At 45.0% G+C, this 26,291-nt stretch overlaps 10 protein-coding genes and 1 non-coding gene across 11 annotated transcripts; 5 read left to right on the top strand and 6 right to left on the bottom strand. All coding sequences in view use genetic code 12, as the record gives it.

Annotated features, from left to right (window-relative positions):
* Positions 1–97: 97 nt before the first annotated feature.
* CXQ85_000842 (uncharacterized protein) lies at positions 98–1,813 on the top strand (the record flags this gene model as incomplete). The annotated part of the gene is made up of 1 exon (XM_025484573.1): positions 98–1,813. One exon carries the CDS (start codon positions 98–100, stop codon positions 1,811–1,813), a length of 1,716 nt encoding a protein of 571 aa, XP_025342788.1.
* Positions 1,814–2,430: 617 nt separating this feature from the next.
* Positions 2,431–3,003, bottom strand: CXQ85_000841 (uncharacterized protein; the record flags this gene model as incomplete). Its single annotated transcript, XM_025484572.1, has 1 exon — positions 2,431–3,003. One exon carries the CDS (start codon positions 3,001–3,003, stop codon positions 2,431–2,433), a length of 573 nt encoding a protein of 190 aa, XP_025342787.1.
* A 1,063-nt stretch (positions 3,004–4,066) lies between these two features.
* CXQ85_000840 (glycolipid translocation protein) lies at positions 4,067–5,800 on the bottom strand (the record flags this gene model as incomplete). Its single annotated transcript, XM_025484571.1, has 1 exon — positions 4,067–5,800. The coding sequence occupies one exon, from the start codon at positions 5,798–5,800 to the stop codon at positions 4,067–4,069; it is 1,734 nt and encodes a 577-aa protein (XP_025342786.1).
* A 355-nt stretch (positions 5,801–6,155) lies between these two features.
* HAP31 (Hap31p) lies at positions 6,156–7,043 on the top strand (the record flags this gene model as incomplete). The annotated part of the gene is made up of 1 exon (XM_025484570.1): positions 6,156–7,043. One exon carries the CDS (start codon positions 6,156–6,158, stop codon positions 7,041–7,043), a length of 888 nt encoding a protein of 295 aa, XP_025342785.1.
* Positions 7,044–7,187: 144 nt separating this feature from the next.
* Positions 7,188–8,146, bottom strand: CXQ85_000838 (uncharacterized protein; the record flags this gene model as incomplete). Its single annotated transcript, XM_025484569.1, has 2 exons — positions 7,188–7,310; positions 7,340–8,146. The coding sequence occupies 2 exons, from the start codon at positions 8,144–8,146 to the stop codon at positions 7,188–7,190; spliced, it is 930 nt and encodes a 309-aa protein (XP_025342784.1).
* A 1,779-nt stretch (positions 8,147–9,925) lies between these two features.
* Positions 9,926–11,968, top strand: CXQ85_000837 (tRNA (cytosine-5-)-methyltransferase; the record flags this gene model as incomplete). The annotated part of the gene is made up of 1 exon (XM_025484568.1): positions 9,926–11,968. The coding sequence occupies one exon, from the start codon at positions 9,926–9,928 to the stop codon at positions 11,966–11,968; it is 2,043 nt and encodes a 680-aa protein (XP_025342783.1).
* Positions 11,969–12,031: 63 nt separating this feature from the next.
* CXQ85_000836 (uncharacterized protein) lies at positions 12,032–13,056 on the bottom strand (the record flags this gene model as incomplete). The annotated part of the gene is made up of 2 exons (XM_025484567.1): positions 12,032–12,850; positions 12,901–13,056. 2 exons carry the CDS (start codon positions 13,054–13,056, stop codon positions 12,032–12,034), a joined length of 975 nt encoding a protein of 324 aa, XP_025342782.1.
* A 105-nt stretch (positions 13,057–13,161) lies between these two features.
* Positions 13,162–17,870, top strand: PIM1 (ATP-dependent Lon protease; the record flags this gene model as incomplete). Its single annotated transcript, XM_025484566.1, has 3 exons — positions 13,162–13,234; positions 13,339–14,168; positions 14,637–17,870. 3 exons carry the CDS (start codon positions 13,162–13,164, stop codon positions 17,868–17,870), a joined length of 4,137 nt encoding a protein of 1,378 aa, XP_025342781.1.
* A 161-nt stretch (positions 17,871–18,031) lies between these two features.
* On the bottom strand, positions 18,032–19,552 carry CXQ85_000834 (uncharacterized protein; the record flags this gene model as incomplete). The annotated part of the gene is made up of 1 exon (XM_025484565.1): positions 18,032–19,552. One exon carries the CDS (start codon positions 19,550–19,552, stop codon positions 18,032–18,034), a length of 1,521 nt encoding a protein of 506 aa, XP_025342780.1.
* A 1,699-nt stretch (positions 19,553–21,251) lies between these two features.
* MCM2 (MCM DNA helicase complex subunit) lies at positions 21,252–25,242 on the top strand (the record flags this gene model as incomplete). The annotated part of the gene is made up of 3 exons (XM_025484564.1): positions 21,252–23,773; positions 24,339–24,397; positions 24,650–25,242. 3 exons carry the CDS (start codon positions 21,252–21,254, stop codon positions 25,240–25,242), a joined length of 3,174 nt encoding a protein of 1,057 aa, XP_025342779.1.
* CXQ85_000833 lies at positions 23,968–24,038 on the bottom strand. The gene has a single exon. It is a non-coding gene; the product is annotated as a tRNA-Gln (tRNA).
* Positions 25,243–26,291: the final 1,049 nt, after the last annotated feature.

Here is a 26,291-nt window from a genome sequence, read left to right as displayed (position 1 = left end):
GTGGCACCCTCCATCAGGCAGTATAACCTGGAGCTACTCTTCACTGCGCATTTTGCAGCCATTCTGACACTTCACTTACATACTTGTTTCTTTCACCATGGAAGGAGCCAAACTCCAAGTTTCGTCAGAAAACTCAAAAACAACTAAACGTGCTGCGCCGCGGTCCATTTCCCAGTTCAGAATCGGCCCTCCTTTTGGTCCTACTACTTCTCTTACGCCTATTACTACTCTGCATGGCATAATTGTCCAGCCAGTCATAACTGCCAGATGTGACCGTGGCTTCGATATGGAGGGAAACGAATGGATTGGATATAAACGCAATTACTTTGCATTGGTGGCGTCTTTTCGTTTTCTTGACCAGTCCATTGATCTCTGTGCCCTGGAATCGTTCTTTGTAGCTGATGCTCTTGGTGAGAGACATAAGGTTAGATGTTTCAAGTTAGGTCTTTTTGATTATAGCATTGATACGGGTGAATGTGGGAAGTTTCTCTTACAACACACATCTAAGCGTGATAAGGGGCCACAGTTCGTGCCGCCAATCTATAATGCTGTGCCTGGAGCTCTTCCTCTGCATGGGTTCATGAAGCTGATTGCAAATATCAGAAACATGAGCAGAATCCATGAATGTCATAGGCAGTTTTTTCTAGGCCAAAATGAGCGGTATAATTTCGATGGCTCTCCTATGGGCGTCATGGCGTCTTACCCTGAAGATGTACCCATTGCTCGTGTTGCACGGTACGAACGGATCCAGTTCCTGACTGTGAGCAAGAAGTTTGTGCTTGGCAGCCACAGAATGTTTAAACTTGTGATTCGGTTGATTTGTGAGTTGGAGAATGGTAGTAGTATGGTCCTTGCATATTCGGAAACACCGCCATTGAATATCAGGGGCCGTTCGCCCATGAATTACACCAACGAGGAAGTCAAACTGGCTAATAAGGAGAACATGAACATCGCCAAGCAAGCATTGAAGCAGAAAAAGATCCCGATTTGTCCCCAGATTGGACAGATCAGCGCCGGTTCTTGGGTAAAGACCCAGGAGAAGAAGCGTCCTCTGCCAGTAAAGAGTCTGCCTATGAACGTCAAGTCAGCGATGAACATCAGTTCAATGTTGTCGTCGCCTGTAGACTGTCTGACACCTCAAAAGCAGTACTTTGTTACACTTAAGCTCAAAAAGCAGAAAGAAAAGCCTTCAAAGCCTCACAGGTCGTTCAACGTTACACTTAAACTTCCTGCCAGCGCCATGACAAGCATGCCCACCACGCCAAGAGAAACACTCGACGACCTTTCTGGAATTCTCGACTCTCATCGCCCTTCTCGCTCATGTATTGACCCAGAAATCCAGGACCAAGGCGACTTGATATTGAAAGCCTTGACGGAGTACCAGAAGACCCAAGCTGAACTATATGAGCTTGACCCTTCACAAAACCACGATCTTGACCTCCCTATCCCATTAGCCATGTTGCCCATGTCTTCAACTTCAAACACAACGAAATCTTCCAGAGATAACACTTTCTTCAGGCTGCCTCCAGCTTCTATGGGTGAGCCTCAGAAATTATGCAAGCATGGCTGCAAAAGGAAGAGCAAAACGTCCAGAACTGGCGCAAGCGACACCTATAATGGGATAATTCCAGCTCATGGGGTTCAGCTGGAGTCTACGTCGTTTTTCGAAGACCACTCAGATTCCAGTCTTCTAAGGTTCCGTGATCTGCTTTCCAGGATCAAGGCTGATATAGTACCTGTGGTACCTTCACCAGGCGCACTGTCACCATTGACCAACTTCACTACTTCCTCGTTCGATATGCCCCTCTGGTAGGGCCAGGCGAATAAGAAAATGTTAAAAAGCATATTTTATACCTTTTTGTTATTTTTTATTGGTTTTGGTGCTGGTGGTTCTTCCTTCCATATGGTCGGGTCGTCCCGCAACCGAAATGGTAAAATCAGCCAAAAGCTCAAGAGCCTAACCAAACTCACACTCCACACTAAAGGTCGTACAATGCTCTTCTTCAGTTTCTTCAAGACCCTCGTGGACCAGGAGATCATCTTGGAATTGAAAAATGATATCGAGATTAAAGGCACGTTGCGCTCGGTGGACCAGTACTTGAACTTGAAGTTGGACAATGTCTCGACCGTCAACGAGTCGAAATACCCACACTTGAAGGCCGTCAAGACCTTGTTTATTAGAGGTTCTACGGTTCGTTACGTCCACATGAGCGCCAGTGCAGTCGATTGCACTTTGCTACAAGATGCATCCAGAAGAGGTATGTGGATTGAATTTATACTATACTGGCAACTTGCAATACTAACCCACCAGAGGCCATGGTCCAAGCTGGCAAATAATTTCCGTTGTGCTGACACGATACAAGTCGATGCACGTGTACAATAAGGTTCTGTACTATCTGAATATACAAAAAAATTGGGGTATTTTACGTATCAGGCTGAATGGTTGCTTTTGGCTGGCCTGTTTCTTGATGTGTCTTCTGATCCTGGCTCTTTGCTTAGTCTGGCAAAGCATCTTGCTCTGGTATGGCCAGGCTCGTCGCAATATGAACATGTTCTCTTCAGCTTGCCGTGCTGTTTCTTATTCTGTCTCTGTGGTTGATTTACTTGGGGAGTTTGTTGAAGAGGTCGGCTAGAACCAGCATTTATGCTCTTCACACTCGTTTCTAGCTTCTCTAGCGATTGTATTAGGTCAGGAATGTCAGCGGCTTTTCTTTCGGCAACTTTTCTAGGAACAAGCACATAGTCTGTTTCCTCCTTCAAGCTGTAGACAATATTTTGACATTTCAGACATCGGAGCTCTTTTTGAAGTAATTCACAAGTATCAATTTCATTGGAACCATTCTCCCTCCTTTGTTCTTCTCGAGGAACCACCTTGGTGATATATTCATCTAGGATCTTGAGTTTCGACTCGTACTCAGCTTTTAGAAGATCTAGCTCTTTGGATTTCTGAGTTATAGCAGCCGCAAGCTGCCCCACTGTTTTCAGAACTTCAACAACCAGCATATTTCAGGGAAGAAGGAGTGTTGATGTAGTTGGAGAGATAAGTAGATGGGCATCTCTCTCCATATACCCTCCATGCACTCCAGACCAACCACCACTCCAGGAGGGTCCAGAGATTCCCACAAAGAATGCAGTTTAAAATAGCTTTGAATAAATGAGTACTACTTTCTTTTAGAGACTTATTCAGTTTATAGTTCTCTTTGACTATTTGATGTATATTTGGTTTCTAGGTCTGTGGTGGAGTGGCTGCAAAATACACATTAAGTGGGAGTGCCAGACAGACACATTACTTATGGTAAGGTATCGAAAAGAAGTGATCGATACCAAAAGTGTCCCTAAGGTTCCTCCTGTTGCCTTATTCCATACTTTTCAAAGGATTCATATTACTGATGTTCTATCGCTCCATCACCATTCAATTGGGGTCTACTGAGGTCTCCAGGACACCCGTCAAGCTTCCACAGACTCCAATTAGGCACCAAATGAGCTATACTGAAGATTTAATTTCTTTCTAGCAATTATAAATTCTTAAACGTTTTTCCATTCAGAGTACTTTATTTCTTACCCAGTATTTAAGCCTGCACAGCTCCATCCCATCGACTTTATATGTTTCTGGTTCTTGTATGTCAACACCACACCATGATACCACATTTATCACTATGGGGCCCAAATTTTAATACAAGATACTTCAAGCTTTATTCTTCATTTTCAATTGAATTTGAATGTAATATTCCCAATAAGAATGGGTAATTCATCTATCTCGTGATCTAGAACTCCTAGGCTAAATTGAGCCCCACAATGCATTTCAGTGAGTTTAAAGGTCCCAAATAGACCTAGAACAATCTTTATAGCCCCATTTTGAGCTGTTCGTCAAACCTCGTATAGTCCACAAATTTGACAAATTTTCTGCTGTGATGGCATTTGGCAGAATCGCACCGATTTTGTACTTTGCGGTTTGTTCTACATGGAAGGTGTCCGGTTCGATCCCTGCGGTCGAGGAAACGGTTGTTCGAGTAATCAGCACACCGTTCTTCAGCAATGAGTAGCATTATCACTGGAGGGAAGCAATTCAGCACAGTAGGCTACCCGTGGTGGAGGCGAAGCGGACGGCACGTTCTATGGCTTTGGTTCCGATTGTAAAGTATGGGAGCTGAGACTCCATTCTTTTTTTGATATTTTTATTCTTTGTATTCGTAACTCGTGAATTATCTATATTAGTTGTCTTTTTGTCCTGGAAGCCCCTGCTGCGTCTCATGGTGGTGACAATTTGGTCTTTAATGGCATTCTTTTCGTTGAAGAGGAACACCAAAAGACACGAAAAGCAAATGGCTCCACTGATAAGGAAATCTTTAAATGTGCTGCTTCTGGGGCCAATTACCTGGACTTGAAGGATATATGCAAAAATGGAGTAGGCTATAGGCCAGAAAGTTCTTGTTAAGACGTTAACATCGCTTAAATTGACTCCCTTTTCTTTGGCAAATACCAAATAAGATCTTGAACAGTAAGCGATTCGAAGCGTCATGGAGGTGATATTGGCTATGATAAGTCCTGTGAGTCCGTAGTTCCATTCGTTCACTAGCACCACCAGAACGATAGAGGAAACAATGGTCAGGAATAGCATGAAATAGGAGTACTTGCTGATCTGGCTTTGCTTCAAAATGCTGCTCTGAAAGGCCTCTAAAATACCATTGAAGGCCATGAACGGAAGGTACAAGATATACTTGGGGAATAAACTGAACAAGTCTGAGTTTCTCCATGCTGCACTTCTACCAAGCAAAGTCCCGAGAAGGAAACTTCCATTGAAGTATCCACCAAGGACTAGAAGAATGCTGAAGTACACATAGAACGCCAACAAGTTGCCCATAGTGGCATACGCAGCTTTTGTGTCTGGCTTTTCGGCAGAAAAGACTCTCGTGAACAGGTTCCTAAGCATTTCTTCCACAGGTAAAAACACAAGACGAGCTATGATTGACCCGTAGTTGGTGATAACGGCATAAGTGCCTTGCTGGGATACGTCAAACAAGTAACCCATCATGATTTTATCTCCTTCCGTCAAGAAAAGCTTGAATAGCATCTGAAAGAAGAGCGTATAATAAAGCTTCTTCAACGCCGGATCAAGAAAATATTTATTCTCCTTGTCACGTACTTTACCAGACTTAGGTACACGGAAGTGGAAGTGACGTAAGTAGCCAACAACAGTCACCAAAGCGTAGCCTAACTGACCGGAAAGAAACGATAACACCGCCATTCCACTTGGATTTTGAACGGAATAGTATTTCCCCAAAGTCACTCCCACAAACGTAAGTAAGCATTTGGCAAACACAGCGGTGCTCTCTATAGACGACCTCACCTTGAAGTTCAACTCATACTGAGTCAACGCATACAACGGCTCCACCGCCAATTCCAACAATATCAGCACCACCACTAACCCAATTGCAAGCGGTCTATATTCCAACAAAAAGGACGTGTTCAACACGGCAGTATCCTTCACAGCCAAGTACCCAGCTATGCATAATGGCACACTGATCAACAATGGAATGTAAGCAAAATTAACGATTTTCTGCTGCACAGTACCCTTCGACAGGCCAGTAGCACGCTGGATCGTCAACCGTTCAGACTCACGGCTGAAAAATAACACAAACGACACGTAAAACTCCATCACTGCCACGACGCCCATAACCTCTGGCGATATACTGCCCACAAGCAATTGGTTGGAAACAAACGTGAAAAGCTTAGTGAATAGCTGTGCAAGGATAAGGAACGTGGCCCCAGCAGCGCCTGGAGTGCCCGTTTGCAGCAGCATAACTGTTATCTATAAGTGTAGTATGGGGGTGTTGTATCAAATGGCAGGTACTGTGTGTATCAAGCGATTTTGACAGATGCGGGTGTTGTGTGATTGAAAAACTATGGGGGAAGAGGGACGTGCGCGACTCAAAATATCCAAAGTTTATCCTCCACATCGTTGACTCCCTCGGTAGTCCCACAATAAGCCACTCAGAGCTTTGCTAATCGTCATACCTCAACACGCCAAACAGGTGATATCATAGTACGGCAGAACCACGTTCGGGAAACATAGAAACTTTTTGCAAGGCTAGTTCAACGTGATAAGAACCCCCTATTAGGTGATAAGACCAAGACTCGCTTCGCAGACAATTTTCATGAGCTTTAGCGTTACCAAAGAAGAGGCCGAGGCTGCCGCCGCCAACAGCCCTGATATCGAACTAAGAGAACAAGATCGTTGGCTTCCTATAGCCAATGTGGCCAGACTTATGAAATACACATTACCTGCAACAGCCAAGGTCAGTAAAGACGCCAAAGAATGTATGCAAGAGTGTGTTTCTGAGTTTATTTCATTCATAACAAGTGAAGCCAGCGACAAGTGTCTTAGGGATAAAAGAAAGACCATCAATGGTGAAGATATTCTCTATTCGATGCACGATTTGGGATTTGAAAATTATGCCGAAGTACTCAAGATCTACTTGGCCAAGTACAGAGAGCAGCAGGCGCTCAAACAAGAACGAGGTGAGACCAAGGTTTCGAAAAAGCAGGCAAAGAAGAAGGAAGCACTGCTACAAGAGGAGGATGTTTTCTTGAAAGCGGAGCACGACGGTGGTGAACAGCAACAAGTCGAACATGGTGAGCATATCAATAATGAAGACGAGGTGAAAAATGGCGATAACCATGATCACGAACAGGATCCTTCAAGCTTACCGCCACTCGAATACGACGGCCAAGACAAAAATGGACATTCTCCGGATTATTTCCATCAATACAATGCTGGCGAAAACGGCCAGCCCGACGAACATAATGACATGAACTTAAAAGACGGTCTAGAAGTTGACGTCAACCTAGATCACGGTCCCGAAATTGACATAGGAGATGAAAGGTATGATGGCTTCATCAACGGTCAGGAAGATGGCTTACATGACGATTCCAAAGAAAATGGGAAGACCCACGGTCGTACCGACAGCGGCAGTGAAGACTTGAGCAAACTAGCTGGACACGACGATATTAATCTTTCGATGGCTGATCGGGACTATTATTGATTGGTATTTTAATATTAAATTTTTTTACGACAGACAGGGCAAGACGGGGAAAACTCGAGCCACTGAATTAAACAGCCGAGGTGGAAACCGTGGCCGCATGGCTGTACCCTTTTAATGCTGTCAGAAGTTGGCACCGAGAGCTCTTCATAGCAGATGATACACTTCTGCTCGAGGGTTTCCTTTGTCGGATTTTGGAGTCTTTGTATCATAAGTTCTTTTTTGCGGAAGTTGACGAGATTTCTCGTTTTGAGAACCGCTACCTTCAAGCTATCATAAGATGAAGGGATCGTATGGACGGGAAAAGTGTAATAATACATGAAAATTAAAGTGAAGATGCAAGACATGACGAAACGAAGCACGTTTAAGATAAAGTCAGCCACGAACATGAGTCGTAGTTTGCGCTTTTTGAAGTATTCCGAGTCTGAGTACCCTCTTTTCGACTCTATCAGGTCGAGGATGAACTGTAAAAGGGTAATCACTGTCAATGGCGACTGGTTCATGATTTCGAACCCAAACACTGTCACCAAGACGTTTTCACTCAGATGGTTCTTCATGATGATATCCTGGAAGTATTGAAATATAAGAAGGCCCTCCACGAGGAGAATAAGCAAAAGCCCCAGAGCAAGTCGTAGATGAATATGCTTACCTGCAAAAGCAGCCTGTATCACTTGTGGCGAACAGTACAATGTGTGGACCCTATCAGCGGTCAAGTAATGGAAGTATTTCACGAGCAACACGCAAAAGAAGAGGCAACCATACTTAAGCACCTCTCTCTGGATATCAAAAAAGCTTGGAGTGGTATTATAAAACACCAAAAGTCCAAATACAAACTCCCAAGCGGTATAGCCGGCCTTATTCTTAAGAATCCTCACCTCGTTATCGGTCAACTTACCGAAAATCGCCCATTTGACAAAGTTGGCAAACACAAACGCCGCTAGCACGATAAAGTGAGTGAACTTGAACTTGAACGAGTACGCAACATTCACCATATCAGTCACTCGTCCTCCTAGGCCATGGGCATCGCCGTAGTTCTTATGGTAAAACGCTAAAGCTGCGCCGACAGTCCCCAACACAGTTTTGCGGGAAGGGTTGATATTAGGCATCTGTCTAAAGACATGCAATGACTTCAGATATGAGTAAGGTTTGGGAAGAAGGTGGGTGGTGGTTTGTGGGGGCAGAAGAGGCACAGTACTAAGTGTAGATAGATGGCTTTGTCTGGCCGCGACTTTTGCGCCTATCAGTTGGAAGCGAGAATAAGCCGTGGCAGGGTGGTCAATTTGCGTGTTTTGAAGTGTCATGTATGAGGAAGGGAAGTTGTTTGGATGTATAGAGTTGTGGGGTCCAGAATCTGTAGTTTTTTTTTGGGAAAGTTGGTGGTTATATATGGTAGTAAGGAGAGGTCAGGGAGATACCGAGGAAGAAGTTTGTTACCGCCGCACGGGTATAACCGACGGGTGTATCTCCAGAGAAGGGGTATAAATATGGAGGCTTTTGTCTTTTTAGTCAATGGACTGGTTGCTTTTAGGTAGCTGGGTGAAAGTCCGATTTATCCACTTTCTGGGCTTTTCGCAGCCATTTACAATGCCCAGCTCTGGAAAGCTTCCATGCGTCTGCTTGCGGCGCTTCCCGTAAGCGAGTAGTTATGGGCATTGAGAGAAGGTGGTGGGTTTTGGTATTTGATGTTTTGGGGGTTTTCCTTGGGAACAGCCGAATCTTGATACTTTTGCTTTTTTTTCTATCTTTCTGGCTGTTTGGGTGGTTCTGGGGTTCCCCTGGTCTGTTTGACGTCAGAGGTTTCGCAGCCAAAGTGCACAATACAGTTAACCTCTTCTGCTTGGGTTAGTGTAAGAAATCTAGTGGAAGGCATTGTGGTTGGTTGGGATGGTTTTTGGGCATTTGTAGTTTTAGAATGTGAAATAAGAGTAAAGGAAGTTAGTTTTGGTAAAGGTAATGTGAGCTGCTTCTTACAGGTATTGATAGGAAGGACCATAGATAAGGCTGGTGGTCTTCTGAGCATCTAGATACTACTGAAATCGTCAAAGCACCTCAACAGGCATTTGAGGGAATGGTTCATTGTTGATACCATCTTTATTGGTTCGATAAGAATGGCTGAGTCCCTTTTCAATCTTGGCAGTGGCATGTATATATCCAGAGAATGTACTCCAATTGAGTCAGTATTGTTCACTTCCACGATGAGATCCAAGGCACAATATGTTCCCATCTCTCTCAAGAATTTAAATCATAAGTCAGAACTACTTTCTTCAAAAGGGTGTTCATGCTTCTGCCAGTTTAAATAGGCCACTGCTTCATTGTTAGTGGAGTAAAAGTAAAACTGGAAGACCTTAAACTCTTATAATCTCTCGACATACCCTAATGTCCCCTAAAGGAATAACTTTTAATACTCTACAGTCAATTTGTCTTCTTTTGCTCAAGTCGTCTTCCCTTGGTCTGTGCTAGCCGCACCAATTTGCAACCATTTACCTACGCCCTACCAGTACAATTCCATCATCACCAAACCTTAACTAAACTAAATAAATAAAACTGTTCTGTTCCTTTTCACTTTTACTATATTCTTCACTATCCCCAAAATCGCTCTCTTCAAATACCCCATTCTTATCTATGGAGATCTCCTACAGGCCATCACCAGCGTATACTCAGCCCAGACAGCCATACACTTTCCACTCACAATAAAGAAATTCATTAAACCAAAACCATAGAAATGACTTTCCAACCTTCACTTGTTCGTCTTTTCTCTACCCTTCTGTCATCGCTTCCTTTTAATCCACCACTTCTGGTCCCGATGCTCTTCGCAGCCTGTCCACAAAAAATTGCGATTTTTCAACCGCTGTATGCGAAGAGCTCTACACTTGATCTCTGCTATCATGGGTAAAAGAAACTTCAGGTCCGGCAAGGGCTTTGCTAAGAGAGACAAGAAAGTGACAAACGGTAATGGCCAGTGGACCGATGTCAAGAGAGAGAACGAAAAGTGGGAGAAGTACTATAAGGCTACAGGCCTCATCCCAGAGGACGAATGGGACACTTTCAAGGAACACTGCCAGAGAGACTTGCCTTTGACTTTTAGAGTCACTGGCTCGAGAAGCCATGCTTTGGAGGTGAACCAGAAGTTTGTGGACGATCATGTTTCGAAGCTTCAGGACGAGGAGTTTGAGGGCCAGAAGCTCGCTCCAAAGAACATCCAGTTCTACCCTGAACAGTTGGGCTGGCAGATTGATGTGCCTAAGTCTGTGATTAGAAAGAACGCTCAGTTTTCTGAAACCCAGAGATTTTTGGTGCTTGAAACTACCGTGGGTAACATCTCCAGACAAGAAGCTGTGTCTATGATTCCACCTCTTCTCATGGACGTGCAACCACACCATGCTGTTTTGGATATGTGTGCTGCTCCAGGCTCGAAGACGGCGCAGATTGTGGAAGCTTTGCATGCTAACGACGAGAAGGAGTTGGCCTCGGGTTTTGTTATCGCCAACGACTCCGATTACAAGAGATCTCATATGTTGGTTCACCAGGTTAAGAGATTGAACTCGCCAAACTTCTTGGTTGTCAACCACGACGCCGCCATGTTCCCTAGAATCAACTTGGACGGTGAAATCGTCAAGTTCGATAGAATCTTGTGTGATGTGCCTTGCTCTGGTGACGGTACCATGAGAAAGAACGTCAATGTCTGGAAGGACTTTACCGTGGGCAACGGTTTGGGCTTGCACTCTTTGCAGGTTAACATTTTGAACAGAGGTTTGCAGTTGTTGAAGCCAGGCGGACGTCTTGTGTACTCCACCTGTTCCATGTCGCCTATTGAGAACGAAGCTGTTGTTGCTGAGGCCTTGAGAAAGTGGGGCTCCTCTGTCAGCTTGAAGGATTGCTCTGACGAGTTGCCAGGTCTTAAGAGACGTACTGGTGTTAGCAACTGGGAGGTTTTCGGTAAGGACATGAACGTTCGTGAAAGAGGAGACGAGTCTGTCCCAGCCACTGCCTTCCCACCTTCTGAGGAGGAAGCTAAGCTGTTCAACTTGGACCGTTGTATTAGGGTTTACCCTCATTTGCAGAACACTGGTGGTTTCTTTATCACTGTCTTTGAGAAGCAGCCAGACACCAAGCAGAACCGTAAGAGAGCTGCTAACGAAAACGAATCCGAGGAGAAGAAGGCCAAGGTTGAAAATACTACTACTACCGAAGCTGCTGCTCCAGTTAAGAAGCAAAAGGCTCCAAGAACCGCTAATGAAGAGCCTTTCGTCTTTTTGGATCCATCCAACGAACAATTGAAGCAGTGCTGGGAATTCTATGGAATCAACGATGGTTTCCCTAAGAACACTGCTTTGGTTAGAAACGCAATGGGTGAGCCATGCCGTGTCATTTACTACGTGAGCCCAACTATTGCCAACATTTTGAGAATTGAAGAACAGAAATTGAAACTCGTTCACGCCGGTATCAAAATGTTCACTATTCAAAGAAACGACAGCAGTAACTGTCCATGGAGAGCCCAGAGTGAATCTTTGCACACACTCAAGAACTACTTGAGCGATGCCAGACACTTGACGTGTAACACAGAGATTTTGAAGGTTCTTCTCCGAGAGGCTTTCCTTAAAATTGATAACCTTAGAGAGACTGGACTTGATGCCCAGTTCTGCGATAAGCTTGAGGAAATCAGCGAAGGCTGTGTCTTCTTGACTGTTAAGAGAGAGGGTAAGGAGGACTGTCTTTTCCCATTGTGGAAGGGTAGAGCTAACGTCAACTTGATGGTTAACAAGCATGACACTCAGGAATTGCTCATGAGACTCTTCGATATTGCTACTTCCGCTAAGGACGAGGGTAAAGAGAAGAAGCATCAGCAGAAGGTCGAGTCCAAGAGAGACTCTGAGCAGCCTGAAGACAAGGAGGTGAAGCAGGAGGAGACCAAGGAGGCCGAGGTCTAAAAGTGTATATTTTCTATCGTTCAATACTTGCATGGTCGTTGTCATTGGGTCGTTAAATGTAGATTAATCGGAGGAGCTCTCCACTGGGTCAGAATCGGAACTTGAGTCTTTGGCGTTTTGATCAGAACCAGATGAGTCAGATTCTGGGCTTATAACTGGCCTGGGTTTTCGTTGCGTGTCCTCTTCGTCTTGCGATATGAAGTCATTAAGAGAATCAGAGCTCGCTAGCTCTGAATCCGAATCTGAATCTGAATCTGAATCTGAATCTGAATCTGAATCTGAATCTGAATCTGAATCTGAATCTGAATCTGAAGAGTCTTCGTCGTCGGAGCTGGACTCACTGTCTGTGCCTTCTGCCTCATGTGAAGATTCACTTGCTTCAACTTGTCGCGTAGCAGGTAGAGACGGTGTCCCCATCGAACTACCTGTGTAGCTTTCAGTATGTGACAGTGATGATGCTTTAGCTAAAGTATTACCAGCATCATTCGAAGCAACCACCTCTTCATCAGAGCCCAAATTCAAAGAAATCAAGTCAGACTCTTCAGACTCAGAAACCTCGCCGTGTGGCTCGAGTTTCTCCCAGTGTATATCCTCTTTGGGAAGCATCTTTCCATCTAGCAGTTTCTCTGGCTCCGCAAACATCTTAGCAAAATCATCGGTAACGAGCTCGTCAGCCCACTGTTCCACAAGCATACCTAAACTTAGCAACGCAGTTTCATCACATGAATGTTCTTGCAACCCACTATGGCTGCTATAATAATGCAAAGCTTTAAGCAAATCACTCAGCGGTAGATTCGGTACTTCTTCCCTCAGAGGAACGGGTACCTTCAAAGCCAGCGGTTTCACAGCCTCTATAATATCGTCAGCACCCATAGGAGTGCCCTTTTCTTCAAAATATCTTCATAATCTGGAGCCTCTGGATCTAGAATAACCTTCCGTTGCTTATTCTTAGTGAACGAAGCTGAATGGAACTTCGATCGTAGCAAAGCGTCCGTATTTATCTGAGCATCCTTCACATATTCGTCATTGGCAGCATCAAAGACGTTGGCGTACCAAAGCTTCCTGAAGTTTGGATTTGACCTCTTCATGGCTTTGGTATACATATGAGAAGAGCATCTCTTCAAGTGTTGATAAGCGCGAATCCAAAACACAAACACTACTACTTATCAAACAACCAACTACAGTACACAGCTATGAACTTTCTCACAGAAGAACATTACAGGCTAAGAGGGAAGCTTAAGGAATTGGACCATGAAGAGCATTTACGTAAAACCCTCGTACAACTATGCGCATACAAAGTGTTAGCTCTATCTAAGGGCACTGTGGTTGCCAAGGAGGATCCAGCTACATCCAATGTTCTCACTGAAAAGTGCACGACTACGAAAGACGAGTTTCTGTGTTGAAGCAGCAGTTGTCTACCAAAGAGAAAGTGCATGACGCTGTGGTGGAGGATCTCAAGACCAAAGTGGCTGAATTGAGCAAACAGCTCGAACAGACTTCTAGACAAGCACCAGCGCCAGGACCTGGGAAGAGAAGTACGTTCCTTTCTCCACCAAGCACAGCAGCTCACCATAGATCCATGCCTCAATTCACTGACCATAGCTTTTTCTCTCCTGGAGAAACGAAATCTGTATTCAGCAAACTGTTGTTCTCGCCTGTTTTGTCCAGGCCAAGTCTGGTAGGCGCTAGGGCTCCTCCATTGGGATCTAAAGCTAAATCGCTAAAGGAGAGTCTAGCGTCGCTGCTGAAGGAAGATACTCAGAAATCGCAACTGGAGCCTGTCATGGAGCCACAACCGAACGTTTTCTCGTCTCCTGGTACATCTGCAGATGCAACGCCTATAAAGAAACGCCCCCAAGAGGATGATGCAGAAATCGAGGCTAATCTGACTACAGTGAACCATAATACGAGTGTGGATGAGAATGACAGTTTCCGAAGCGCCAGTGCTGATTTGCTGAACCGTCAGATCGCCATTCCTGGCAAAAGCAAGAAATCGAAAATCAGACTATTATCTACTGACGCCACGCGAGTAGCCCTGGACCATGGGAAAGGCTTGTTGGCTGAAGACGAGGAAATCAACTCGCTCGATTTCTACAACGACGATAACTTTGCTGAAGATAACCATTCGTCTCCATTACGGCCCGCCAAACGTCCTCGCGAGGAGTCCGAGGAGCCCGAAGAAACCCCAAGAAAGAAGCATGTTTTAAAATCTAGCTTCAGTCTGGAAAAGAAAAGATACGGACTCTTGCGCTGTACTGGCACACTACTTTTAACGATTATTCTGACATACATCTTTTGAGACAATGGCTGCAAATGACCCACAACCCACAGACACACAGACACACAAAACGAAACACTGATGTACAACAAAACAACCACATTACGAACCTCTATTTCAGATAAATTTACCTATTTCCAACTCCCCCTTCTTTCCCGTACATCTTCACCACTGTCTGACTCTACCCCAGGCCGATCTCGCGATACTATCGCGACTTATCAGCCCCAGTTGGGACCAGTCATTTTCGGTTTGGTCACGTGCGCTTCTGAGCACTTCTTCCACCGATTCTCCCAGAACACTGCACATTTCTGACAAATCCACCTCCAGGCACCTGTTTATTCCTTGTCTAGAACACCCACATCCAGCATAAGCTTCATGTTATCAAGCAAGTCCCTACTTCGTGAAGCGGCTCGAAGGAACTTGGTGCTCAAGGGCCCGGTTCGCAAGGGCCTGATTGGACTTCGTACTCTTTCTACTGCTTCCAAGGAAGTTCGTCTTTGTCAGGTCAGAAATGCCACTTACGCCACCCAGAATCCAACAATCCTCGATCTTAACGTCTCGAGGTTGCCTGCTTCGAACTTTGATTTGCCTCAGGAGTCTCGTGCCCAGGCTGTTTTCGCCACCGACGGTTCCAAGGTAACCCCCGAGGGATCTGTGCTTCAGATGAAGAAGAAGGATGGTGAAAGCAAGAAGTCTGACACTGAAGAGCCTGCTAAGGAGAAGAAGAAGGAGCCAGAACCAGCGAAAGACGTGGAGCCGGAAAGACCCAGAGAATCTGGTGGACTGGTTGTGGAGGCCTCTCTGACGGGAGGTACTTCTGTGGGCAGCAGCAACGGCAACGGCAATAACAACAATAACAATAACAACAACAATAATAATAATGACGACGATGACGATAACAAGAACATGCCTTCGGTGATGACGTACGCGCCTGGCTCTTACCCCCCTCTATTGGCTATCGCCATGAAAGACAAACCACCACTTCCGGGTCGTCCATTCTCGATCAATATCTCTGATCCAGCTGTCAAGAAGACCATCATTGAGATTTGCGACAGAAGAGAACCTCACTTTGTCTTGTTCCACATGAAGGACCCTGAGGAGCCAGATACCGATATTATCCACAATAGAAACTCCATCTACAACATCGGTGTGCACTGCTACGTGCAGCGCTACTACGAGGATGGACCTTACTTGCGTATTCTTGGTTATCCAATGGAAAGATGCAGTTTGGAAAAGCTTACTGTTCCTTCAGAAGAAGCTCCTGCCACTGCTGTCGCTACTGATGGCTCCACCGCTCCAGAGCCTGTGGAGGAGGATGAAGATTTCCCAACTTCTTACTTGAAGTCTTTGGGTGTTTCTTACGCAAAGGTTTCTCACTGCAAAGATGAGCCATATGACCCAAATAGCGTCGAGTTTAAAGCTCTCATTGAAGACGTCAAGAACCTGTTATCAAAGATGGCACGCGTGATACCGAACAAGAAAGACACCGTGAGAGACGCCAGCAACTTGTTGACCTCTCCTCATAAACTTGCTGACTTTATCGGTTCTACTACTAGTGCTACCCCTAAGAAGGTCCAGGAAATGTTGGAAGAGCTTAATATCGAAGCTAGATTACAGAAGGCTCTTGACTTGTTCAAGAACGAACTTGAAGCTTACACGATTGCAGAAAAAACCATGAAGGAATTGTCATCTCGTGCTGATGAAGCTCAAACGAAGCAAATCGTTAAAGAATACATCAAAGGCTTACAGAAGAACGCTGGTCTTGTTGAACAAGAGAACTCCAAGACTCGCAAGTTTGATGAACGTTTGAAGCACTTGAAGTTGAGTGACGAAGCTATGGAAGCATACAACAGTGAGAAAGCTAAGATGGAAAGTCAAAATGAGCACTCTAGTGAACTCGCTGTGAGTGAAAGATACTTGGACTGGTTAACTTCTATTCCTTGGGGTGTGTACTCCAAGGACCGTTTCAAGGTTTCTCTTGCCAAGGCTATCTTGGACCGTGATCATTATGGTTTAAAGGAAGTCAAGGAACGTATCTTGGAATTCATCTCCATGGGTAAGGTCTCTGGTAAGGTTGACGGTAAGATCTTGTGTTTAACTGGTCCTCCAGGTACTGGTAAAACTTCGATCGCCAAATCTATTGCCGAAGCTTTGGACCGTCGTTATGTCAGAATTGCAATGGGTGGTATTCAAGATGTTCACGAAGTCAAGGGTCATAGAAGAACATACATCGGCTCCATTCCAGGTCGTATAATATCGGCCTTGAAGCTGGCTAAGACTTCTAATCCCTTGATGTTGATTGATGAGATTGATAAACTCGACTTAACGAGAAGCGGTGGTGCCGCTTCCGCGTTTTTGGAGATTTTAGATCCTGAGCAGAACAATGCCTTCGTTGATAATTATATTGATGTCAAGGTGGATCTTTCCAAGGTGTTGTTCGTTTGTACCGCTAACTACTTGGGCAATATTCCAGCTCCTTTGAGAGACAGAATGGAAATCATCGATGTTTCTGGTTACACTAACAATGAGAAACTTGAGATTGCCACGAGGCATTTGATCCCTCAAGCTGCTAAGAAGGCCGGCCTCGGCGAAGAACATGTCACTATCTCTCCACCAGCGATTATAAGGTTGATAGAAAAATACTGTCGTGAGAGTGGATTGAGAAATGTCAAGAAGTTAATCACAAGAATCTTCAGTAAAGCTTCGTTCAAGATCGTTGAGCAGCTTGAAGAGAAGGATGTACCAGCAAAGGAGGCTTCTGCTGCAGAGAACTCCACAGTTAAAGCTGAAGCTGCCGAAGTTCCTAAGCCAGAGGACAGTAAGCAGTTCTCCGACAATGTCACGCTCAACGCCAACGAAGAACAGGAAGAAATCAAGCCATTGGACATTCCTGCTGACGTGAAGTTGGAAATCACACCAGACGTCTTGAAGGACTATGTCGGTCCTGAGATCTACACTAGAGCTCGTGTGTACGATGTCCCACCTCCTGGTGTCGCTACCGGTCTTTCTTACAGTACATCCGGTAACGGTGATGCTCTTTACATTGAGTCCATTTTGACGCATGCCATTGGATCTGGTTCGGGTCATGCTGGTATGCATGTTACTGGTCACTTGAAGGATGTGATGAAGGAATCGGCTTCCATTGCTTATTCCTTTGCCAAGCTGTTCCTCGTGAAAGAATATCCTGAAAACAGATTCTTCGAGGCTGCCGACATCCATGTGCATTGTCCAGATGGTGCTATTCCAAAGGATGGTCCTTCTGCTGGTATTTCCTTTACGTCCTCTTTGGTCTCGTTGGCTCTTAACAAAGCTTTGCCTCCTACGACAGCCATGACTGGTGAAATCACTCTTACAGGAAAGGTCTTGCCTGTTGGAGGTCTCAGAGAGAAGATCCTTGGTGCTAAGAGATATGGTTGCGATACTATCATTTTCCCTAAGGATATCGAGAACGAGCTTGAAGAGATTCCAGATGAGGTCAAGAGCGGTGTCAAGTTCATTCCTGTTCTGTGGTACTCTGAAGTTTTCGAAGCTATTTTCCCTGATGCTAACAAGGAAGAGTTCAGCAATGTCTGGAAGGAGGAGTTTGCAAAGTTGGATGAGAAAAAGAAGAAGAAGAGCGACTAAGTTAACGTGTTACGTGTTAATGACATCTCACGATTAGCATACGCAAGTTTGCCCCTTGTGGCAACGTTCAAAGTTTGTGAGAACAGATGATGAACTTATTTGTATATATTCGTTTGTACATCGTGAATAACGAAAGATCGTGTCATTTAAGATTTGTCTTCCTAGTTAGAGTTTTTGAGATTATCAAAAAAGTCCCGAACTTCGTCCTCGGTTACGACCTTTTTCTTGTCAACGAAACCTTGGAAGAAGTCTCGAAGTCGAGATTTCATCAAACCATATGCATGTAACCCCTCGATAGCTTGTTGCCCGGGTAATGCTTGGAGGGCTTCAGTGCCCATATCGTAAAGCGAGCCTGTAGATGAGCTTACGTCTGTGTCTTCCTTTGGTGAATAGACGACATCGTCTCCGGACAAGAAATCAAATGTTCTGAGCAAAGCTCCCACTGGGGAGTCGGTAGGAGCAGATTCCTTTGTTTTGATGAGTTCCTCTTTGAAACCATCACGAAGAAAAAGTGTGTAGAGTTGCCTGTTCTCCTTACCATTCTTTGTCTTTTTCGATTGTGGTTCACCATCAACATATTGGTCATAGCGGGTTTTCCATTCGTGAGCAGAACAAATGCCTTCGAAATGAGGAAGTTTTGCAGCCACAATCTTAGAGTTGGTGGAAAGCTCGTCAAAGGCCTCTTTGAAAGCGTCGATACAACCCCAACAGATAAACTCAGAAAAAGAATCCAAAGCAGGGAAGTATGGTATCACGTCGGCTTCTTCCGAATCAGAGTCCGCATGGTCAGGAAGTGAACTTTGAGGCACGTCATGCTGATTCTCCCTTACCTCATTCTCGGCTTCATTTGAAGTGCTGGGCTTATCCGAACCATTGCTTTTGGCTCCAAGATAGCCAGGGTCCAGATTGGTTCTGTCGTGTTCAGCATCCAAGCCTGGGGATGGAAGCAGGGCTAGCTTATTCTCACTAGGTTCTGGTTGGTCGTGACTAAACATGCCTGGCTTGTATCCCATGATGCAATCTTGATGGAACCAGTCCTCGCCGCAGAACTCCCCAAAGTAGCATTGATGCATTGTTCTTGTTTCTCTCATGGGGTTATATAACTCGTTACATGAGCAAAAACGTCCCTTGTAGTTGTGGTTATACGTGTTACTCGAACTAGGCACATCTTCAGCGGGAAGTTGCAGTGAAGATAAGCTATGGAAATGAGCAGGCGAGAGACCAGCTCGTAGTTTGGGGATCCCCTGACTCAGCAGCTGATGTGGCCTGCTCGGAGGTCTGTCACTATTCTGATTACTCTGGTGACTATGCTGACCAGCACTTGGTCCTTGATTGCCCAGAACGCCAGGATTGTGATTCTTTGCATCCTCCTTAGCCTGTCTCATTCTCAACTCACAGGCATGGCCGTTCTTCATTCTGGTCGTTCCACAGTCACACACAAACGACCGTTTCGGGAGTAACTCGACCAACTCATGGGTGCTGTGGCACTGAATCAGACACAGGTAACAAACACCAATAGGTGTATTGTTGTTGGCTCTCAGACAAGTGAGACATGTAAAGACAAGTTGTCTGAGGGGCTGGGGGTAAGTGCACTTGTCAGGTTCATAAGGAAGGGTTTCTCTAGCCTCTTTTTCTAGCTTTAGCTGGTTTTCAAGGAAATCTATCGCTGTGACAGGAGGCATGAAGAGATGCTTAGCTGTTTTGGACGGCGACGTCTGGATCTGCTGAAGAAGAAGTACCTTGTCCCAGATATTGCTTGCGGTGTGCAGAGAAGTGCATGTAGGGCGGTAATATAGGTGACATGGCCCGTGACGAAAGTGTGGAAGGGGAAGGTAAAGTTGGTTTTTGCGGCGGTTTATGTGTATTTGAAGGTTCTGTGATGTCTCTTTTACGTTTCTATTGCTTTTAAAGTTGTGGTTTGTCGAGTTTTGTGGGGGTTATGTGGATCTGGTTAATGGCTGCGAAACGCTGAAGAAGACCCTTTACCGAGGCAGTGAGATAACGGTTCTTTTTGCTAAGAGGTGGGCTTTTTGGGTGGATTATGAGATAAAGAGGGGTTAGTTAATTGGTCTGAGCGTCATCTGTCGAGGATCAAGATGGATATATCATCCACTATATGTAAACATAATAGCCTATCAAGACAGTATTTCAGATCAAGAAGAAGGGATTTTCAAAGGTGAATTTCCGAAATCCAAGTTACTATGAATCCTGAAACTTCTAAGTAACTTCTTTAACATCTCTCTTCATTGAATTCAAATTTATAAGAAAAAGTGTTATATGATATCACTATATTTCTGATATCTTTGTTCGCAGCCATTACCAAAGGCACCTTCGACGAGCCCAAATCCCCAATGGGCGCTTTTTCTTTCAAAACAAGGCGATGGCCTCTTTGATCTAGTCGATTGCGCTTATTTTATCAACCAAGAAATCCTCTTTTCTGTTCTTTCTATTTTAGAAACCTTGTTTCGTATTCTCAGAATTACCCACTGGTTGAATTTCGCAGCCATTTTGCAAGTACACCATGGAGTTCCGAATAAATGGTTGCTCCATATTTATAAGCCATGACAATTCTGGCATATTAACGAAGGGAAAAGTGTAAAAGAAGAGCCTGGTTAGATTCATTTCACCTATTTTACTTATTTTTAAGTGTCTACTGGTAAAAAGGGATGGTTTGTGCCTTGCACCTTCCATGCCCACTGACCAACCCTCCGTAATGGAAGTGTAACGGGCCAGAGAGTACCGAAAAGGATATCGCTCAGACGAAACGAGAAGAGACTGTTGATTTTAAATCTTCATTAATGAGGAACAGAGGTCAAAACACTCACTCATTTAGCAGAGCAGGGTCTCATAAGGAAGCCTACTGACCACCTCCAACCCTTCCCTCTCAAATATAAAGACGAACCCATTTTCTACAGAAATAGACGACTCGACAGTTAGTCTAGCAGTTCAGTCCACATTACCAGAATTTAATGTTCCGTCTTTCTTTTCTTTCAATATTCCCATATTCGGTCAGATCAACGCCTGGAGGATCTCACATTTTACCGGTTTTTTCGCAGCCATTAACAAAGCGTAACGCGGCAGGAACCTTCCTTTTAGAGTCTCAGAAGACCATCGCGTCAGCCCCAAGCCAAATGGCCAGAACCTTCAAAACAAGAAAAGAATACTATTAAATAGAGAGTAGTCGTGGGGTTTTAACTTTTAGTTGTGCATTCTCTTTTTTTTCCTTTCCATGTATTTTCTTTTTTGGTATATTTCTCATCCATCCAGTAACGTTCCTGCCTGCGTTTATGGCGCCCCTTCCAACGCGTTCTTCCCAAAAAAGCTAATTACGCGCGTCAATCAAGAGTCTCTTTTTTCCTACTACAACCAACTCTTCTTTTCATGTCCAGTCCAAGAAAAAGACAAGCCGACGACGACGACTCCGGCTCCGAGAGGTCGACGCCCTCGTTGGCATCGTCGCCTCAATTGCCTCCTTCCTCCCCCGCCATTCCCTTCGAGGACGAGGAAGAAGAGATCCATAACGATGTCACCGACTTGAACCCTTCAGACGAGGAAGAAGGTGAAGATTTGATGGATAACATGCATAACGATTACCGTCGTAACGACAACCAGGACCACTATAATTTGGGCGATGGAAACATCGACGACGAAGAGTACGACGAGTTGGATGCTGCTGAAAGAAGAAGAATCGATGAGCAGTTGGACCGTCGTGACGAATTACTTGGAATGTCGAAGGATACACGTGCAAGAAGCCAGGCGTTTCTTGATGATGATGAAGAAGGCGATGACGATGTCAACGAATATGGTCTTCCTATTCAGAGAAGAAGACTCAGAAGACAATACGATGACCAGGACGACTTTTTGAACGATGTGGAAATTGACCCATTCCATGAGGAATTGTCGTTGGAATCCTTGGCCGATGTCAAGGCTCCTTCCATTACTGAGTGGATCTTGCAGCCATCAGTCTCTCGTTCTATCGGCAGAGAATTGAAGTCCTTCCTTCTAGAATACACTGACGAACGTGGTCGTTCCGTCTACGGTGCGCGTATTCGTACTTTGGGTGAAATCAACGCCGAGTCTTTGGACGTTTCTTATAACCACTTGGCTGATTCCAAGGCCATTTTGGCCTTGTTCTTGGCCACCTCTCCTACTGAAATGTTGAAGATTTTCGATATCGTCGCCATGGAAGCCACGGAATTGCACTACCCTAACTACTCCCAGATTCACCTGGAAATTCATGTCCGTATTTCCAACTTTCCTAATGCTTTGTCTTTGAGAGACCTCAGAGAAAAGAACTTGAATCAGCTCGTGAAGGTCTCGGGTGTTGTGACCAGAAGAACAGGTGTCTTCCCTCAACTCAAGTACGTTAAGTTTGACTGTCTCAAATGTCACGCTGTTCTTGGACCTTTCATCCAAGACTCCAACACTGAAGTCAAAATGACCTACTGTACCAACTGTGCAAGTAAGGGTCCATTCAAGATGAACTCAGAGAGAACTCTTTACAGAAACTACCAGCGTATCACTTTACAAGAGGCTCCAGGAACGGTTCCAGCTGGTCGTTTACCTCGTCACAGAGAAATCATCTTGCTTTCAGACTTGGTGGATATCGCCAAGCCTGGTGAGGAAGTTGAAGTTGTTGGTGTCTACAAGAATAACTATGATGGCGGTCTCAACGCGAAGAACGGTTTCCCTGTCTTTGCAACAGTGGTAGAAGCCAATTCTGTCAAGAGAAAGGAAACATCTTCAATGTTTAATAGTGACACTGGCGTGTCTTCATGGGTTGAAGAAGATGAGAGAGAATTCCGCAGACTTTCAAGAGAGAGAGGTGTTATTGATAAGATCATTGGCTCCATGGCTCCTTCTATCTACGGCCACCGTGATATCAAGACTGCGCTCGCTTGTTCGTTGTTTGGTGGTGTTGCCAAGAACATTGATGGTAAGCATTCTATTCGTGGTGATATCAATGTCCTCTTGCTAGGTGACCCAGGTACCGCCAAGTCTCAGATCTTGAAGTATGCGGAGAAGACTGCTAACAGAGCCGTTTTCGCTACAGGTCAGGGTGCTTCCGCTGTTGGTTTGACTGCTTCTGTCAGAAAAGACCCCATCACAAGAGAGTGGACCTTGGAAGGTGGTGCTCTCGTGCTTGCTGATAAAGGTACCTGTCTTATTGATGAGTTCGATAAAATGAATGACCAGGACCGTACTTCTATTCACGAAGCCATGGAACAGCAATCCATTTCCGTCTCCAAAGCAGGTATTGTTACCACTTTGCAAGCGCGTTGTTCTATCATTGCAGCCGCTAACCCTACTGGTGGCAGATATAATTCCACCATTCCACTCGCTCAGAATGTTAACTTAACCGAACCAATTTTGTCTAGATTTGATATCTTGTGTGTTGTGAGAGATTTGGTCAATCCTGAGCTGGACGAGCGTCTTGCTTCTTTCGTGGTTGATTCGCATATGCGTTCTCATCCTTCTAACGATGAAGACGTTTTTAAGGATGATGATGACAATATGGACGAAGGCAAGAGCCGTCGCGAGAAAATTACCCAAAGTAATGAACAGAGAGAGAGCGAGATCTCGCCAATTCCACAAGAAACGTTGGCCAAATACATCAGCTACGCAAGAGCTAAGGTTTCACCTAAATTGCACCAGATGGATATGGACAAGGTTGCATTGGTGTATGCCGACTTGAGAAGAGAGTCGATCTCCACGGGCTCCTTCCCGATTACTGTTCGTCACTTGGAAAGTATTATCAGAATTGCTGAAGCATTCGCAAGAATGAGACTCAGTGACTTCGTCAGTCAGAGCGACTTGAACAGAGCCATCAAGGTCAGCATTGATAGTTTTGTGGGAGCACAGAAGATCACAGTGAAGAGGCAGCTCCAGAAATCATTCATGAAGTATACCTTGCCAAGCTGGCGTTAGGTGGGATGATGATTAGTTTCTTGTTTGTATTAACTACGGGTTTTAGGCTTAATTGAATATCGGAAAATAATAAAAATGAAAAGATATAAAGTTGATGGGGTAGTAAGAGGCCAGAAAACAGGCTAAATACGATAACTGAGTATGTCAAAGGTGTTTAAAGCAAAAAAATAGGTCCTACTGGGGTTCGAACCCAGGTTACCGGAATCAGAATCCGAGGTGATACCACTACACTATAAGACCAACTTATGGCACTGAACAAAAAGTGGTTTTCTGTAACATACAATTTGATGAAACAACAATTTTCACAAAATTTGATTAATTGGGAAGGTACCAGAAAACTTGCCCAATGTGATTTAAGTTTCAAAACTTGAAAACTCGCCGCCGTTGCGGAGATATAGCCATTTTTAGTTTCCAGCACGTGACCCGATATCAACGCGTTAAGTATCAGCCATACATTCTTACTCCAATACCAGTAATGCTAGACCTAGATAAGTATGTTAATCGAGTTTGACGGCTTTAGGTATGAATACTAACGCATAGAACGATTGAGGATATCAAGCAGTGCAAGGATGTGCCCGAGAAAGACGTGGAGGAGATCTGTCTGAAGGTGATTGAAGTACTAGTGGAGGAGGCCAACATCCAACAGATATATACACCAGTTACGATATGTGGAGATATACACGGCCAGTTCCAAGACCTCCTTAATTTATTTGAGACCGGGGGAGAATGCCCGCAAACCCAATATCTATTTCTCGGGGACTTCGTTGACCGAGGCTTCTACTCTTTAGAGAGCCTATTGCTTCTTCTTGCACTTAAAATAAGGTACCCAGACCGACTAACCTTAATTCGAGGCAACCACGAGTCTCGACAAATCACTACTGTCTACGGGTTTTACGACGAATGCCTTCGGAAGTATGGCAGCGTGAACGTGTGGCGTTACTGCTGCGAGGTGTTTGACTATTTCTCGCTTGGAGCCATTGTCGGAGGGCAAGGAGGTGTTTTCTGCGTCCACGGCGGGCTCAGTCCAGAGATCAGTGATGTGGACGAGATAAGGAGGCTTGACAGGAAACAAGAAGTGCCCCACGAAGGGGCCATGTGCGACTTACTCTGGTCGGACCCTGAAGACGTACCCAAATGGGCGGTGCTGCCTCGAGGCGCCGGGTATCTTTTTGGAGAGAATGAAGTTAATAAATTCTGCCACAAGAACGACATTCTGCTTATCGCGCGGGCGCATCAGCTTGTGATGGAAGGTTACAAAGAGATGTTCTCGGGCAGTTTGGTGACGGTATGGTCTGCGCCTAACTACTGTTACCGGTGTGGGAACATTGCCAGTATTTTAAGCATCAACGATAACTTGGAACGAGAATACAAGGTATTTGATGCTGTCAACAAGGACACCAACATGATGCCACTGAAAAAGCCGGTGGTGGACTATTTCATCTAGGTGCCTCGAGAACAGGCGCTTAGCGCAGAGGCTAGACGAGGCAGGCAAGTAGGCAGGCAGGGAATGGTGCTAGGGGCCGGATCGGCACAAGGTTGGATCTGAGGGCGATCAGACGATGTGCCAACGTTTGAAAAATAAGCCAAAGAGGAAAAAAGAGAAGGACATGAAACAATGCGTCATTAAAGAGAGAGCTGTTCTTTTTATTTTTTTTATTCTATTACTGGAACAGCAGAGCCTTTTCCTTGACAGCAGACACAAACAGAGGCTGAGACCTGAGCCGCGCTCCCACGCTCACAAGCGTACCCACGGTGAGTGGACGACGCGAGAAAATAAACATGGCGAGCCAAAAAAAAAGTTAGCACTGTGAACATGCTCCCAAAGGTGCATTTTGCAGAGCTACGCGAAATGTGGGATTGCTGCAAGAAAGAAACGGAAAACAATGTGGAATTAAGATAAGTGAAACGATGGAGGGAGGCCGTGCTTGGAGAAGAAAAGAAAACGTGGAAAAAAAAAGTCTTAGAGAGAAGCTTATATTGGCATGGGGATCTACAAATGTGAAACATTTCAGAAACAAGGCTTAAGGTTGAGCATCGAGTTTGTGGCATTCGCGGGCCGAGAAGTCGGAGGTGAAGAAAAAAAAAAAAAAAAATTGCTTGCGCTAGCTTGCTGTATACGCAAAAAGAACAAACTTCTGCGGCAACACCGAGACAAAAAGCGCAGCGGTTGCGGTGGCTCAGACAGAGGCTCAGAGGGCCCACAGCTCGTTAGACACACAGGAGGGTTTACTAAGCGAAAACGAACGGAATTAGTGAAAAGTCTCCATGGCAACAAACCAAACAAACCAAGCTTTTCATGTACAGAGAAGCCGGCGGGTGTTCCCCTCGAAATAGCTTACCTCATTGTGTGTGTGCCTACCTGATTGCAAGCGACAAGAAAAGCTGCTATTCTTGTCTGGGACAGTTGCTTGTGTCGCGGTGAATTTTTTTAACCTTGAATTTGCAACCATGGCAAGTTGGGTCACAGTGGTTACAGAGGACCAAGGAAGAACT

Source organism: Candidozyma haemuli, assembly GCF_002926055.2.
Source record: "Candidozyma haemuli strain B11899 chromosome Unknown A_2014730914, whole genome shotgun sequence".
NCBI classification, from domain to species: Eukaryota; Fungi; Ascomycota; class Pichiomycetes; order Serinales; family Metschnikowiaceae; genus Candidozyma; species Candidozyma haemuli.
Note: the sequence above shows the minus strand (reverse complement) of the source record. Positions and strands in the feature narration are given on the sequence as shown.